At 35.3% G+C, this 18,172-nt stretch overlaps 1 protein-coding gene across 1 annotated transcript; it reads right to left on the bottom strand.

The window, feature by feature from the left end:
* Positions 1–11,217: 11,217 nt before the first annotated feature.
* On the bottom strand, positions 11,218–15,877 carry LOC132163622 (G-type lectin S-receptor-like serine/threonine-protein kinase At4g03230). Its single transcript, XM_059573981.1, has 8 exons — positions 14,361–15,877; positions 13,345–13,812; positions 13,091–13,240; positions 12,747–12,958; positions 12,451–12,661; positions 12,083–12,320; positions 11,866–11,998; positions 11,218–11,782 (listed from the first exon to the last, which is right to left on the bottom strand). Exons 1-8 carry the CDS (start codon positions 15,637–15,639, stop codon positions 11,483–11,485), a joined length of 2,991 nt encoding a protein of 996 aa, XP_059429964.1. The 5' UTR covers positions 15,640–15,877; the 3' UTR covers positions 11,218–11,482.
* Between the last annotated feature and the right edge of the window lie 2,295 nt (positions 15,878–18,172).

The following is an 18,172-nucleotide window of genomic DNA, read 5'->3' as shown; positions in this document are numbered from 1 at the left end:
TGCGTTGCCGTCACAAATGCTGCGGAGTTGGGCGTGCCGACTAAGTTACTTGTGATGAGGGGCTCAAGTCAGCCCTACTATAGGGTTTATTAGTTATACAAACGACTAAAATTAAGCCTGAAAAATTTTATTAAAAAAAAACAACTTAAATTAATCTTATCTTATTCTTATTTTCAATGTGGATCTTATCTTATTCTTATTTTCAATGTGGACGAAGCTTATTAAGGCCTTGTGGCCTACGGTGATGAGGTATTAATTTCAGTGTTTTTTTTAATGCTAAAAATTAATTTTTAAAAGACAATTTTATGTTAAAAAAAAAAATTATATATATTTTAAATAAAATTATTTTTTTTGGTAGGCCAAAGCCACCAACCTTAAGGTGGTTATGCCCCTGATTGTTGTGACTTTGGAAGAGCTCTATACCATTTACAATCAACTTTCTACCTAGTCATGATGCGCATCCTCTGTGAAGACTTCTTAATTTTGCATGTCATGCAAAATATATTCTCTAGCTTGTTCTTTCTCTCATTATTTTTATTTTTTATTTGTTACTTTTTAAAATTACTATTGAAACTGTATCGCCTAAACGTGAGATTCACATGATGAATAATAGAAGAATGGGAGGAGTGAAGGATTATGAAAGAAAGTGAATCTTTTTCTCATTGCTCATGTGAAAGGAGTTGATGCTTTAATTAATTTCTAGCTAGCTAGTACAGTAATTGTCCACATTTTTGTTGGCCACCTATATCTAATTATCTATAGAATCCTTGAACTCTTGTGATTTAGAAACTTTTCTTTTAAATAATTTATCGTGTAATTTAATTTGAAAAAAAAAAAAAAAAACTAGCGGTAGAGAAGGGGTGATATTAAAATCTGTCAAATATATATGATGGTATAAGCTGGCCGGTCAGCCCAGTACAAATAACATTCAAACATTTACGTGCCTTAAGGCTTACACCCGGCCAGCTGCATCCACTAAATTAAATGGCATGAGCTCTTAGGATCCGGTCTTGTCCTTGATGCACAAGTTCTAAGAGCAGCTCTCCGCAAATTTTCACCTGCTCAAATGATATATGATATAATTTTATAAATATTCAAGTCAAAAGAAATTTGAGGCAGCTTCATGAATAATACATCAAAAAACACACAACTAAGAATGCTTCAACATTCATACACCTTTTGACGCATTAATTATATTAGGTACAAATTTTTAACTTTAGTATATCCGTATATATCCTTACGAGAAAACATTATCCACATCCCAATTGGCATTTACAAATGAAGATCACAGTTTGTTTTGGACAATTCGTAGTAGTTTTTGAGTTCGCTTATGCATTAAGTCTTTATAATTTCATTCCTAAAATGGTTTTCTTCTCTTCAATTTTATATCTGAACCATCGTATTTAGCAGATTAATGGAAGGGCTCCTGCTCTTTTTTTTTTTTGGGTAATTAATATAGCTGATATTGGTAGCTATTCATTATGAAAGGAGTTAATGTTTTTAGTACAATAATTGTACTATGTACAGTTCTAACGTGTATGGTTCATATGAAAGGAGTTAATGTTTTGTAGTACAATAATTGTGTAGTTGAATAATTGTCAACATTTTTGTTGGCTACCTATGTCTTGTCCACACCCATTTCACATTACATTTTGTTGGCTTCCGTTGAACTTTTGTGGTCCATTAACTTTTCTTTTAATGAAATTATGGTGTAATTTAATGCGGGAAAAAGTAGTGGTAGAAAAGGATGATCGTCCTATTTTTTCCCACGTCATCTCTTATCTTATTCTGACGATGCTTGCAAGAATTATGTCACATGAACCATGACGAAAGGTGGATGTTGTCCTGGTTCTGTATGGTTCATATGAAAGGAGTTAATGTTTTGTAGTACAATAATTGTGTAGTTGAATAATTGTCAACATTTTTGTTGGCTACCTATGTCTTGTCCACACCCATTTCACATTACATTTTGTTGGCTTCCGTTGAACTTTTGTGGTCTATTAACTTTTCTTTTAATGAAATTATGGTGTAATTTAATGCGGGAAAAAGTAGTGGTAGAAAAGGATGATCGTCCTATTTTTTCCCACGTCATCTCTTATCTTATTCTGACGATGCTTGCAAGAATTATGTCACATGAGCCATGACGAAAGGTGGATGTTGTCCTGTTTCTGCAAGAAAGAATTATCCTTGAAATTTTAGCCCCAAATTATGTACCACAGCAGGGGTAGCCATTATCCCCAATCTTTTATCACCCACTTTTTCTATAATCCTACACATCTTAAGAAGTTCTTGGATTTTGTGAAGAAATAAACTTCACAAAATCGTGAAGGGCTCTGATACCATGTCAAACATAGTTTACTACAATTGAAAGAAGTTATGAAACAGAGTGAAAAACGCTATGCCGACTCCAAAAACTTGTTTATCACAATTTATGCGGAATTAATATTATGAAGCAATAAACAATTCAATCACCCAAAATATATAAAGCAATAAAAAGGCAGACACAGATATTTTGGTGACGAAGAGGAAACCTTTTAGAAAACGTTCTAAAAGTAAAACCTCTCCGGGGCAGCCAAACCCAAGAAATCACTATCAAAAGATTATCCAGAGATTACAGACACTAGGAACACTTACAACCCTTTGCAAGACCTTGACTCTGTAAGATCGACAAGCCTACAACTCGTCTCCGCGCTCACAATCTTCTTCAACGTGATTCTCCTTTACCGGACCCTTCCGATAGACTTCTCAACCGTAGATTTATCAAAGGAATAATTAAAACTCTAAGAGATTCACTTTAACGCTCACCACATATGATCTCTCTTAGCACAGCCTCCGACGAACTCTCTGAGGGTGAAAATTCGTATTTCTATCTTCTATAATGATGTATATATACCCTCGACAAAACCCTAGACTTAAACCACTTAAAATCACGTTTTTGGGCCTCAAACTTACGGGGTGTCCGGACATGTTAATGGGCTGTCCGGACACAGCTTTGCGGAGCAAAATTTGAGTTTCTGGAAATGAGGTCCGGACCCGGGGAAGGCATGTCCGGACATGGGTGAAACAGCATTCTGGAAATGCTGTCCAGTCTTGATCAACAGCCTCGATCGATAGGCGTTTGTGGTCCGATTGAGCTGAAATTTTGCAGGGACGTTCATAACACATGAATCTACATTATGAACGGTGGAGATTGGATTCTGAGCATTCTATATCAGTGTTTGAGCTGTGAACAGTAGCATCTGCATTTTGGAACTGAATTAAGCCAACACAAGAACTAACAAACTCCCCCTTTGGCAATTCAGTGACAAAACCAAAATGTCGAGCCAATCCCATCATCTCCCCATATTTACTCCCCCTTTTTGTCACAGAATGACAAAAGGTCTTCATGTTTCCTGAAACACTTCACAAAATACATCAAGGCATATGTGGAACAAGAAGACATAAATAAAACTCATGATAAAAAAATGACGTAGAATGCATGATTATAAAGAAACATTAGCAAAACTCCCCCTCAATGTATGACTCAATTAACAATAAGAAACTGGAAATGCAAAGCATGTTTCTCCCCCTTAAAAGTTAAATGAACACACATGATAACACATCAATGACTCATGTATTGCACAATGAATATCCAAACATGCTCCAAATATGCAAAATATACATGAGACTAGAAATGGCTAGAAACTCATATTGCTTAACCCAAGCCAAGAAAATGTTCCATTCAACCTATGCTTGTGTGGTGTGTGGGTAAGCCATCCAAAGAGAAAAATTTTCAACTTACAAAATGAGGAGAAAGTTTCACCACCATGAGGTTTTGACAAGTATATCAAATCAAAAGTCAAACCTTATCATACTAGGGCCTAGCCACTCTCATCCTATACATTTCTCTTTGTAAAATATTTTGCACAAGTTTGACACAGTGAAATAAATTCCTTTTGGAATATGATCTTTTGATTTTATTTGTTTCACTATTTTGTTTATTTTTCTCTTTGAGAAAGTGTCATTAAACTTTTGGTGCTTATCACAACAAAGAAAGCAGGAATTTTTAAGCCCTAGGTTCAACTCGCATATGGTCAATTTGAAAAATATGACTAGTCAAAAACCTCATATGGTTACCTAACAGACCTCACAAATAAAGTGAAACAAAACCTCAATTTAAGCTTAAATGTGCACAAAGATAAAGCATAGGCAAAATGTACCACATAAGCTTAGGCTTTAGGTAACCACAAAAACAAGTCCATTGACACAAATTTTCATCTCGTGCATATTAAGAACATTCCACGATGTAAGGAATTAAATCCATAAAAAGCAACATGAGAAATTAATGGACTATCTAGGTGCATAAGACAAAAGAAAGAAAAGGAAACAATCAAAGTAACATATTTTTGTCTTTTTGAAATTTTTCACAAAAGAAAAACAAATGCAAAACAAAGAAAAATGCAATGCAAAACAAGACAACATGCTTGAATTGAGATTACAACAGGCAAGACATGAATGTCCTTTAGCATTAAACTTTCATCACATCTTATAGGTCCCACTACAAAATAATGATTTGGTTTAATAACTACTTCTAGGTCTTCACAAGACATTACACATTCCTGAACATTTGATTAGCAAGTAAACAAAAATCTTGGTGGTCCGCACACAACATCTCATGTATAAGCTTTTCAAAGATCATGATATATGAATTTCTTGAAAAATCCTTTATGAATATGCCTCAAAACATGAATCTCAAAACAATCATGTATATACTCTTCATACAGAAAGTGTAACAACAAAAACAATGCAGTGCATAAACAATAAACCAAAAACGAAAAGGAAAAAAAAAATGCAATGAAAAAAAAAACAACATGCTCTAGGATATTACAAAATAAGCAAAACAATCAATCCTAGGCATGTTATTGACTCACCTAACTTTAGGTGAGATCACTACCACTCCCCCTCAATGGGTGAATGGTATCATTCTTCCTAACCCACACTTGAGAAATCTTAGGTCTAGACTTATGACTTTGCTCAAACTTATCTAGCCTAGATAACACTTCTCTAATCATTATGACCAAACCCTCACTTTCTTTCCTAGAATAGGAATTTTCACTTTTATGCTTATGGGATTTCAAATCAAAACACTTTGGTCGAATATGACCAACCTTTCCACAATGATGACAAGTGGGCACAAACCTTTTAGAAGGTAATTTTCTATGAGGATGCATGACTCTCAGCTTAGGGTAAGATGCATGATGCTTAACATAAATTTTCTTACCTTTCTTACCATGGAGAGTCGGAGCAGCTGCATGATTTTCTTTCTTTGGAGTAGCTTTAAATTTCCAACAGTTTGGTCTAATGTGACCAACAATCCCACAATGATGGCATGTAGGAAAAAACTTACCTTGAGTTTGTTTAACTAAAGGAGTCTTAGAAAAATTAGCCTTGGTTTCTTTAACATTCACAGGCTCAACATTCAAGGACTCATTAGAAACATGTGAAGTAGATACACCAACATTATCAACAATCATACTAGGCTTGTTAGGAACAAATTCTTCAGTACAAAGAAAACTTTTCAAATTATCACTAGAGAAATTTCGTGAGAGTTCCTTAGAAACATTCAATTCATTCTCAAGTGATAAAGACTTTTCAACAAGCATAGAAATCTCAGATTTCAAAGAATCAATCAAGATATGTGATTTAGACAAATCATTCGCCAAAGATTCTTTATCAGATTTCAAAGAATCAATTAGGACATGTGATTCAGACAATTCATTAACAATAGATTCATTCACATGTTTAAGATCTTGAAAATCCCCCAAACAATTTGTGTATTGATGTCTCAAAATAGTGAATTTTTCCAACAAATTGTTGAAGGAATTTATAAGATCATATTCCCCTTGAGAAGTATTCATAGCAAACAGGAGTCAACAGATCTCACTCAACAATTTAATCCAAACAGAGTGAACCTGCTCTGATACCAATTGAAAATTCTAAATACGACTCCAAACGACACCAATAAGGGAGTTGAATAGGTGTATGCAAATAATACGCGGAATTAAAAATTAAACAATCATACAACCAAAATATGTAGAACAATAGATCACAGAGACACAAATATTTTGGTTACGAAGAGGAAACCATTTAGAGAAATCTTTTAAATGTAAAACCTCTCCGGGGCAGCCAAACCCAGAAAATCAATCAACTATAAAAGAATAAGGATTACAAGAAGTTCACACTTACAAAACATTTGCAATTGACACTTTCTTGCATAAGACAAGCGACCCACTTGACTTCTACCGCAGTAGCCCTTTCCAGAACATCTGGCACAATCCTTCTACTTGATCTCCTTTACCGGAACTCCGGTAGACTTCGGTTGTATATGATTTGTGATGAAGACACAACCTTTAACTCTAAGAGAGACTAACCCTAACACTCAATATCTTAAACGCTCTCTTAGCACATGGAATTCTTATGTGGAATTCCTTACAATTTCGTGCATAACAGCTCTCTATATATAGACTACAAGAAAACCTAGTACTAGTTGAAATGGGAAGAAAAACTAGTTCTAGTTGGAATAGGATTCATCCAAATTTTCTTCCTTATCTTGCGAGACGATTTTGGCATAGCTAACTTTCGAATTTTGAAAATCTTATTTCACAAAGATTTGTAGAATTTTGTGTTACCTTTCCAATGCCGCTGGTTTCACCTCAATCCGATTCTTGAGCCGAAAGTTATGGTCCGAATACTGATACATGTGCAGGATACGAAATTTAATCAAATCCTATTTTAACTCTAATTAAAGAATTCCGATTTGATTAAACTTAACCATATTATATAGGTATTCTATTATGATTGGTTAAGCTTAACCACATCTTATAGGTCTTCTCTTGACACAACACCTCGTGTATGCACTGCTGACGGGATTGCAGATGAATGTATTTTGTCACTGAATTTGACAATTCAAAACCCAACAAACTCCCCCTTTGACAATTCTGTGACAAAATTTACAAGTTATATCTGAATAGATAACTCCTATTTCCTGAAACACTCACAAAACATATTAAACGTATGTGGAATAGAAATACCCAATGTACCAATAATATAACATATTTGAATAGAATATAATCATGAATAGCTCACCAAATCAGTTAAAACACAAAACAAATATCATTCATAGATACAACAAGTATATCAAAATCAAAATCAAAATCATCTATGGTGTTTTATCTATTCTCAATCTGCACTCTCTAAAACTTTCTCTCCCCCTTTTTGTCATGAATGGACAAAGGGCAGTAAAATACCAATAAGCCCAATGAAAGTCAGAGAAACATAAACAAAATAAAAAATATGAATGTATAATGAGTGAAATGCAAGAGCATGATAAAAAACAATTCTCCCCCTTAGTGAATGACATAAAAAAAATGAAGAAAAAAGTCAGAATTTTATTTTATTTTATTTTATTTTATTTTATTTTATTTTATTTTATTTTTTTTCAATATAAGACTTGTTATGTCAAATACACTCACATGATAAAACATAAAAGACTCATGTATTAAGCAATGATTATCGGGTAATATCTCAAAATGTCCAAAATATACATGAGAATAAAAAAATATGAAACAAAAGTTTTTTCAACACAAGCAAAGCAACATGTTCCACTCGACCCATGCTTGTGTGTTGTGTGTGAAAGCTAACCATCAAGTAAGTTTAAGAACTTATACGGTAATGGGATAGGCTAGCAAGTAAAAACTTAAATTACCTCATGGGAAGATTGACATGTATATCTAAACAAAAGTCAAACCTTGCTAGGGCCGTGTCACCCTCATCCAATACACTTCCCATGTAGTAGTAGCACATACTCAAACATTGTCCGGTAGTGACCGTCTCTTTCCACAATGAAAATGGTCACGACTATTTCTATAGGGACAAGTTGAGCACAAATAAGACATAGTGAAATAGATTCCTTTTGGAATATATTCATATGTTTTCTTGTTTCACTATTTTTTTTTCTTTGAGAATGTGTCTTTAATCATTTAGTGCTTAAACCAAATTAGAGGAATGCTGGAATTTTTAGGTCCTAGGTTCAACTAGCATTTGGTCAATTTGATAGACACAACTAGTCAATCTTCTTCATATGGTTGCCTAACATAACTCACCCTTAAGGCCAAATTCATACTCAATTTAAGCTTAAATGTGCACAAGAGTTCAAGCATAGGTAAAATGTACCATAGAAGCATAAGCTTAGGCCAAAAAAAAATCAGTCCATTAATAAATATTCATCCCATGTATAGTAAGCACATTTTGAGATATAAGGAATTGGATCCATGAAGTATACATGAGAAATTTATGGACTATCAAGGTGCATATGACAAAAATAAGGAGACAACCTAAAAACTATATTTTTGTCTTTCTGATTTTTTTTTTTTTTTAAAAAAAAATAAAATGCACAAAATTAATGCAATGCATATATATGCAAAACTGAAATTAAAAAAAAACAAACAAAAACAAAAAAAATAATAAATGCAATGCAATGCAATGAATGCTACATGCTCTAGGATGTGAAGAAATATGCAAGACAACCAATCTTAAGCATGTTATGGACCACCTTACTTTAGGTGAGTTCACTACCACTCCCCCTCAAAGGGTGAATGGTATCGACCTTCCTAACCCAAACCTTCTTAACCCTAGGTACAGATTTGTGACTCTTGTCAAACTCATCTAACCTAGATAACACTCCCTTCATCATTATGCATAGCCCCTCAAAACCTTTCCTAGAATATGAATTCTCACTCTTATGCTCACGAGGTCTTAACTTAAAACAGTTAGGTCGAATATGACCAACTTTTCTACAATGATGGCAGGTAGGGACAAATTTCGGAGAAGCTTGTCTCATATGAGGAGGGATGTACATATACTTAGATCTAGACAAACATGACTCTACACCACCTTTTTCTTTCTTAGGAGCGGCCTTTTTATTCCAAGGTCTTTGGGATTTCAACTTAGAACAATTTGGTCTAATATGACCAATGATCCCACAATGGTGGCATGTAGGAACAAACTTTGCATGAGTTTGTTTCCTTGAAAGAGCCTTGAATTCGGGCTTCACACAAGTATTCATACAAGAAGTTTTGCCCTTATCCAAGCAAGCTATATTGGCTTTGACTTCTTCAACTTTCACATGCTTAACAAACAAAGTTTTTCTTTCAGAATTAGAAGCATGTAAAGTAGAGGCACCCAATTTATCAATAAGCATAGTATTTTCAGATTTCAAAGAGTCAATTAAGGCATGTGATTTAGACAAATTAATAACCAAAGACTCTTTCTCATGCTCAACATCATTAAGCTTTTTAAGGGAAATTTGATGATGATGAGTTAATTTAACAAATTTCTTAAAGAGCTTGTTATAGGCCATCTGAATTTCAATCTCCTCATCAGAATCCATGCTAAGGGATTGAGGAGTATTCATAGCAAACAGGAGTCAACAGATCTCACTCAACAATTTAATCCAAACAGAGTGAACCTGCTCTGATACCAATTGAAAAACGCTATGCCGACTCCAAAAACTTGTTTATCACAATTTATGCGGAATTAATATTATGAAGCAATAAACAATTCAATCACCCAAAATATATAAAGCAATAAAGAGGCAGACACATATATTTTGGTTACGAAGAGAAAACCTTTTAGAAACCGATCTAAAAGTAAAACTTCTCCGGGGCAGCCAAACCCAGGAAATCACTATCAAAAGATTATCCAGAGATTACAGACACTAGGAACACTTACAACCCTTTGCAAGACTTTGGCTTTGTAAGATCGACAAGCCTACAACTCGTCTCCTTGCTCACAATCTTCTTCAACGTGATTATCCTTTACCGGACCCTTCCGATAGACTTCTCAACCGTAAATTTATCAAAGGAATAACTAAAACTCTAAGAGATTTAATTTAACGCTCACCACATATGATCTCTCTTAGTACAGCCTCCGACGAACTCTCTGGGGGTGAAAAATTCGTACTTCTATCTTCTATAATGATGTATATATACCCCCGACAAAACCCTAGACTTAAACCACTTAAAATCACGTTTTTGGGCCTCAAACTTACGGGGTGTCCGGACATGTTAATGGGCTGTCCGGACACAGCTTTGCGGAGCAAAATTTGAGTTTCTGGAAATGAGGTCCGGACCCGGGGAAGGCATGTCCGGACATGGGTGAAACAGCATTCTAGAAATGCTGTCCAGTCTTGATCAACAGCCCCGAACGAGGGGCGTTTGTGGTCCGATTGAGCTGAAATTTTGCAGGGACATTCATAACATATGAATCTACATTATGAACGGTGGAGATTGGATTCTGAGCATTCTATATCAGTGTTTGAGCTCGTGAATAGTAACCTCTGCATTTTGGAACTGAATTAAGCCAACACAAGAACTAACATGGTCCACTAGAAGAAGTAGTTGTGCTAGAAAAGCCTCTCGGAGTTGGAACAAAAGCTATCCGTTTAGGATGGATCTGCGGCTGAGATGAGGCCTGTAGTGTCTCTGGGCAGCTTCAGTAGCAGCCAGCGAGATGGGAGAGAAGATAACTTCAATGTGTTGAAACGTGATTTTTTTTTTTTTTTAACAAACTCAAAATGAAATCAGTCTGAAAAATAAGAAGAAAAATTGTAATCTAATGTCTAATAATTGGCACAATTGGCGTTAGCCTATCTGGCTCTGATACCATATTAAACAATATTGTTTTTGTGTTTTCTGCCTACTCAATCGTATGGCAGTGTTTCTTATTTATAATAATATAAGAGATTGTTTTGTTTACAAGATCAATAACTGATAGAAACCTAATCCTAAATTGTCTTTGAGAAGTAATTCACTTCAATTCTTGTTCCTGCAAGAGTTTCTGTTTGAGCAAAGTTCCTTTGTCATTATTTTTATCACAATCAAATGTTTGTGATTTATCTGTTCCAATAAGTAACACTACTCAAATCTCCCACCCACTCAAAATAAAATAAAAAATATAGTAAAAGAGAAAAATAAAAACTGTTCTTGAATGAGAAGAGATTATATTCAAACTTGAACCGAAAAAAAAAAAAGAATAACAAAAGAAAAAGAAATTACAATCATCACCAAATACAGTTATCATAGAGAAGTTTGAACACACACAAAAAAAATAGATAAATAAATAAAAGAATAACAAAAGAAAAAAAAAAAATTACAATCATCACCAAATACAGTTACCATAGAGAAGTTTCAAGTAAAGGAATAGATATTCAAATCTTACATGTAGGTTACTTCACAATGACCAAAACAAAATAGAAAAATGAAATTACAATCATCACCAAATACAAATACCACAAAGAAGGTTCAAGAAAATGAATAGATATTGGGAGAATAGTTTCATTTCGGTGAAGGGCTACTAAAACCTTCTTATTCATAAAACCAATGGTTTGTCCACGCTAAAACCTTCTTATTAAGAGATGACAGATTCAAGAAAACTTGCATTGGTATCATGTTCCTCCGAAACTACTAGTTGATTCTGTAATTGTGTCCGGTCTAGTAGAAGAACTAGTTGTGCTAGAAAGGCATGCCCCTGGAACCAAAGATGGTCGTGTTGGAGTTGGAATTGGTGCAGCTTCACTGTCAAGCATGGTAACAACATTTAACATGGTGGGACGGTCATTTGGGTCATCTTGTAAGCATAAGAATCCAATATTTACGCACTTCACTAACTGGTCTGCATTGCAATCTTTACGTAGAGTCTGGTCCACTAAATTCAACACCTTGTTTTCATCCAACAATCTCCAAGCCTGAGACAATTTTAAAATCAAAATTTTTATGGACAATAAACCTACTAATGAAATTAATGACTACAAAAACTAAATACACTTACATAACCTATAAGGCTCATGTTGCCATCATTCTTTCTTCCACTTATAATCTCAAGTAGAACCACACCAAAGCTAAAAACATCGGATTTGAATGAAAACATTCCATTTTGTATGTACTCCGGAGACATATAGCCACTGCATTATAATGTTTATCAGTGGATAAGTTAGGATTGAATCAACTTTCGCAATTACACTATTTAGTGCCTACCATAAACTTACTAAGTTCCAGCTAGTTTGGTTGTGCTAGCCTCGGTTTCTTTGCCTTCAATCATCCTTGCCAAGCCAAAGTCGGATATTTTGGGGTTCATTTCTTCGTCTAAAAGAATGTTACTGGTTTTCATATCTCTATGAATAATCCTCAATCTGGAGTCATGATGAAGATAAACAAGCCCACGAGCAATTCCTAAAATGATTTTGAAGCGCATCTCCCAGTCCAAAGACATGCTTAGCGTTTTATCTTGAAAGATTTCCATTTGCCATTCGAGAGAACAATATTTTGAGCAATAGTAATAAATGAACTTCTACTAAAACCATATATATATATATGAAGCATTGCAAGAGATTATGAATTCAGTTTAGAGGCCAACCAAATATAAATGAGTCCAAGCTTTTGTTGGGCATGTACTCATAGAGCAAAATCTTTTCATATCCTTTTACGCAATATCCCCGAAGTCTAACAAGATTTCTATGTTGAAGTTTGCCAATCAACACCACCTCATTTCTAAATTCCTGTAAGCCTTGTCCTGAGACATTTGAGAGCCTCTTTACTGCAATTTCTTGACCTCCTGAAAATATGCCCTGAGAAACCATACTACCCATATTACCACTAACAAGAAACTAGTTTACATAAGGATTAAATACCAATTAATTTAGTGCAAATTACCTTGTAAACAGGTCCATAGGCCCCCTCTCCAAGCTTGTTTGCATCTGAGAAGCTATCTGTAGCTGCTAGAATGCTTTCCAAATCAAAATAAGGTACATCTATGCCTTTCTCATCTTCTTCTCTAAATTGACCTGACTCTATTAAATCTTTGACATGTTTTTCACTGTCTAATGAACGAAGTGCTTGATTTGTTCTGTCACTTCTTCTAATTTCTAAGTTCAGAAGACAACCACATATATTAGTTACATGATAATGATTTGTAAGGATAAATAGTTTTATTTGGATTCAAAGAGACAAAAGTTTAGATTGTGCACATTGTGCATTATGAAAAGCGAGGCCTTTACCTTCGTCCTTGGCCATCTTACTTCTCCATACGTATACAGAAGTAATGGTACATGTGAGAGCAAACACACCTACAATTAGAGGTACCACCACACTCAGAAGCAGCCGCTTCGTTCTTTTTGAAGGCTCTTTTAATCCCCGAGGAAGATTACCTTTACAAGAAAGAAACAGGACACTCATTATATTTGTGAAATTGAACAAGCTCCAATAGCTATATTAAAATGATAATAAACAAAATTTAATAGATATAATTCACCTTCAGTACAATTTAAAGTGGAGCCATTCCATTGGAAGTTTTGTTTACAAAGGCACCTCTTGTATCCATCTCTTGTTATATTGCAAATTGAATTTGGCCAGTCCTTGCAGTCTGTCAATGAAGTACAGGTTGGCTCTTGCGGGGGCACCCAACTGATTTCTACTTCAACTTTAGAACTAAAGTTGCCAATGGTCGCATTAAATGGCAATGATTGATTGAGTTGCAGATTTCCTCCTAAATTTCTATCATAAATATTTTCTGCATGTTTGATTTGGATGACAAATTTTTGTGTACTTGGAGTAATATTAGCAACACGATAAGTGCCACTGGGTGCCTTGAACCTAACCTGGCCTGAGGAGGTGTTGCAGTAGAAACTGAAGTATATGGGGTCACCACAATTTGTTCCAGTGCTCAGCGGATAGGGGATCAGGTTTGTGCCACAAGGCTCACAATTCCTAGCAGTAGGTTCTACAAAAGTATAAAATTTTGAATCATAATTAAACATTAAAAAATGAGCCTTAGCCCTTGTTGTATCCAAAAACAAAAATAGAAAATAGGAAACTAAAATGTTCTCGTAAAGTGTGTTGCTTTCTTTAAGAAATTATTAATTTGTCTCTCATCCTACTAGAGCGTAAATACAAGTGCATACACTTAATTATTGGTTGCTTTAAAGCAGTAACTTAGTGTGAGTTGAGATTTATATATACCATCTTAATTCTCTCCTTTTTTTTTTTTTTTTTTTTTTTTTCTTTTTCTAATATGGGACTCCTCCATCTAAGTCCTCCATCCACAAACAAAGTTAATTTTTTAAACTGACCAACAGAATTAAACAGAACTATGGATTTTGAGGGTAAAAAGATAGATTTTAGATCTAGGATACCAGCAAAGGTGGCTTATCACTTCCTTTTTAACATCAATGATGAATTTTTAATTTTGCAAAAAACAAAACGGCTAATTAGCCAGATCAGTATCTATGGATGGAATTCAGCTACTGAATTAATGTGTAAAAGGAGTACCTATAACAGATTTTGCGACTCGGACAAAGATGTTATGACCACCATTTGTGTACTCTTCTTGAAGATTATTTAGATCCGAATTCCAAATCCAGCAGATGTCGGTCCCAGTAGTATCATATGAATAAGCCTGGCACTGGCTGTTCTCAAGGCAGTACTCTTTTCTGCATTCTGTTTCATTTTCTACCTTGGAATTAAAGTCTGGTTTGCCCACTTTCATCATCTGTAAGCTCAAGAACATGTCGCTGTTGTCAGATGATGTCGAATTTCTAGTGCACCCACCCAAAAAATCTCCAGAATCCCAGTGCTTCGGGTTAGTAGGCTGGAAGCCAGGCAAACATTTGCATACCACCCTATTGTTAATATTGCAGACGCCGAATTTCCCACAAGCATTGTAAATGCTACATTCGTCTTCCGGCTCCCTCCATATCAAATCCCAATTTCCCTTTTCCGCATTCCAGTTCAGATACTGTAATTCCCCCGCATAATTCAACACCAACCTTCTGATACTTGAATCCTGCGAACACCTGATCACATACGCGGTACGCCTGAAGCAGTTGCTTTTATTTGATAATAAGTTGGCTACGGCATCGGGGAAACTGGGCCTTTCACCTGAGCTGAAGAAGTTGCCTGACATCCAACTTCTCCAATAATCGCCTGTCTTTTTTGAGATAACGTATTTGCCCTCTTCTTCTTGATATTGCTGAAACGTGAAATCCCCACTTTCTGGGTCACCATCACCTATCCATGAAGTCAATGTCAGCTCTTTATCCATCTTCATACCTGGAAGAACTGTATCAGTTGGATTTCTGAAGCTCTCCCACAGACTCGTCCCCAGCTGATCACCCCCTAAGACCAGGTTTCCAGAATCCATGAGCGTCACAGATCGATATGTAGACCGAGAACTCTCATCGTCTACACTCCAATAAACGTGTCTAGTTTTAATATCCCATATCTGAAACTTGCCATCGTTTGTAATTCCAAAAGAAACTCCCGTGGAACCGTTGAGGACAGGTTTGTCTCGGTTGGCAACCCATACAACTGTTTGTTGATCCCATTTGTACCATATCCCGACATAGCTTTTGGAGCTAGAGCTTCCCGTAGCGTTAAAGAATCCCAATTCAAACGTTTCACTACTGGAGACAAGGGTTTTATTGTCAGTAATCCACTCTCCACGCTTTAATGTATCTTGGCCTGTGACATAGAAATCCACACGACAGGAATACAACAAGAGTATGTACAACAATATAGTACAGTTGATTTTTCTTCTTTGGCTTACCATAACGAATAAAGCATGGATGCAGGTAACTAATTTAATGCAAATTAGTTGAATGCTTGAAACGTGATCTTGAAGAAAATCATCAAATATGGCGAAACAGAGAACCTTGGTCTTCCGAGTCAATCCGACCGGCCTCGAGCTCTCGGCTTGAAATTGGGTTTTGACGATGGGTTTTGCTGGAGCAATTTGTAAAGATAGTATAGAGACTAGAGAGGAGCTCCTTGGGCAGGATTATAGCAAATCTGACCAAGAGAGAGTTAAAGAGCATTTCCCGTAGATGTAGGCAAAATATCTATCGAAAAAGTACAATTTTTTATCTTAAAGTCAGAGGATGAGAGAGAGTAAAAAGAAAAAAGTGAGTGAAAAATAATAATAAATATAACTTATTCTCTAAATAATGAATAAACTAATCACTTTATTTACTATTTATGCTTAAAGGAAAAACTACAAAATAACTTACGAGGACAGCGACATAAATCTATCCTATAGATTTTGTTTGTAGTGCAGATGTACTTTTCGTAAATTTATGACCAGACTTGCTCTTCAGATATATTTTCTTAGAGCATTCTCAATAGGTTTTTTGTTATTTTTCTTATATTTGAGGATTTAAATTACTTTGTATTTTTTTTATGTTAAAATACACCACAATAGCTTCCATTCATCATTTTTTATATCATTAAAATATTTATTTTTTTAATTATATTATATACATGAGAGGAGAGACAAGATAGAATTGTGAGACAGGAGAGAAAAGAAAAGAGATTAACATCAATAATGCAAGACTGGTCCAAGGATAAAAATCAACCGTCCAAATTGAGAATTTGAGGTTCTCAAATCCCCTCATGAATTCGAGGGGAACCTGATCGGGGTAATTGTAGGATATTGTTTTTTCAGATCAGATTCTCAGTGTTGGACCAGTCTTGCATTATTGCATGAGAGGGTCAGATAAAGATTCCTGCTTTGAACAGTGAGATTAACATCAAAGATAGTCTAAGATTGTGGGCATTGTCATGTCCCATAAATCTGGGCAAATGGGTTTTGAGGGTATGGACTAATTAATTACTCCTTGTTCTAGGCCATCGGTGAGGCCGGAATGGTCACGCCAGGAGACTCTTTGGTTGTACGGCATCCTCCCGGAGTGTTGAGATTCGAAGTAGAGAAGGCTCTTTGTGAGAGCATCTGAATAATCGAAGGCTCCAGAAGAGGTGGAAATGGAAAACAGGGATAGAAGAAGGCAACCTCAACCGGCATTGTTGAAGGTATTCTACAATGGTGTAGAATAAAATGGGTTTGGCCATGCGGTGTCTTCGGCCACCCCAATCTGCCTATGGGGTGGCCGAAGCCAACCTCAACCGGCATTTAGTGGTGGTACAGTCATCTTAAGGGCTAAATTAAAAAAGTTGAAATTTTTTAGCTGTCGGGGGTGATCGAACTATCTTTTAGCTCTCAACAGGGTTGGCCCGCTACCGCTTGGGGGCAAAATGGGGTGGCACTTTATTATTATTTTGATTTTGATTTATTTTCTAAACATAAATAATAGTATATTATTATTATGTAGTGAAATGTTTTGAACCGTTGGATAAAAATCAACGTTCCAAATTCATTCCTGAGGGGATTTTGGTCCCAATTACCCTGCTATTTCTTTGTTTGTCTGCATCTTATTGGGATCATATATATTTGGAGTAATACTATAAATCTTTTTAGAGTTCTCTTAAAGTCATTTCAAATGTGATGTGACTTTTAAAATCACTAATAAATCAAAAGTCAATAAATTACATCTTAAATTCAACAGTAATTTGAAAAGCCACATCACATTTGATATGATTATAGGAGAATTCTAAAAAGATTTATAGCATTATTAATACATTTGATGTAAATGTATTCTTCATTTGGTTAATTATCACTCAAAATTTCGGTTGCTTAGGAACTTCCTTGTAAGAACCATATTTTGGTTGGTCGTCATTGACTTTGTTTCTATATGATGCTATTGTGCTACACAAAGATGCCTAGGTGGTGGTGGTGGGAAAGGGTGAAAAGTGTACTTAATTTTATTAGTTGAGTTGAGCTGATGAAGATTTTCCAACTGATCAAAATTCCTAGAATTGTAAAGATTGATGTATTTTACTCTAAAGGACTCCAGGCTCCTTACAGCTGAGTCTAAATCCTGAAAGAAACAAGCAGAAGCTAATCAATTATTAGTTAATTGAGGTATTAAATGTAGACGAAGTTCAAAGTTGATTCAACATTGTAACAGGAACCAATCTTAATCAGCATTCAACTCAATATACAACTGTAAAGTGAGATCCTATCCTATTTCAATAATTGATATCCGTAGAACAAGGTGGTATGGAGGGGCAGACTTAGAGATTGGTGTTTGGGGGTAAAATTCTAAAAAAAATAATAATTTGAAAGGTCAAAAATTAAATTTTATAAGAATTTTATAATTTAATTTTTTTTTGGGACCACCTTCGGCTTTGTGGGGTCCAGGGTCCCTCAAGGCCACCTTGGTTCCACCCCTGAAACGAAATGCTACTTT

Source organism: Corylus avellana, chromosome ca10 (genome assembly GCF_901000735.1).
Source record: "Corylus avellana chromosome ca10, CavTom2PMs-1.0".
Classification (NCBI taxonomy): Eukaryota; Viridiplantae; Streptophyta; class Magnoliopsida; order Fagales; family Betulaceae; genus Corylus; species Corylus avellana.
The sequence above is the reverse complement of the archived record's forward strand: the minus strand, read 5'-3'. Positions and strand labels throughout refer to the sequence as shown.

Excerpts from the sequence above, each read along its gene's own strand:
- LOC132163622 (XM_059573981.1), bottom strand. The coding sequence starts at position 15,639 with ATGGTAAGCCAAAGAAGAAAAATCAACTGTACTATATTGTTGTACATA. Across the intron at positions 12,321-12,450 it reads CTTGGACTCATTTATATTTG|ATAAAACGCTAAGCATGTCT; the intron begins GTTGGCCTCTAA and ends AAATCTTTCAAG. Across the intron at positions 11,783-11,865 it reads ACATGAGCCTTATAGGTTAT|GCTTGGAGATTGTTGGATGA; the intron begins GTAAGTGTATTT and ends AAATTGTCTCAG.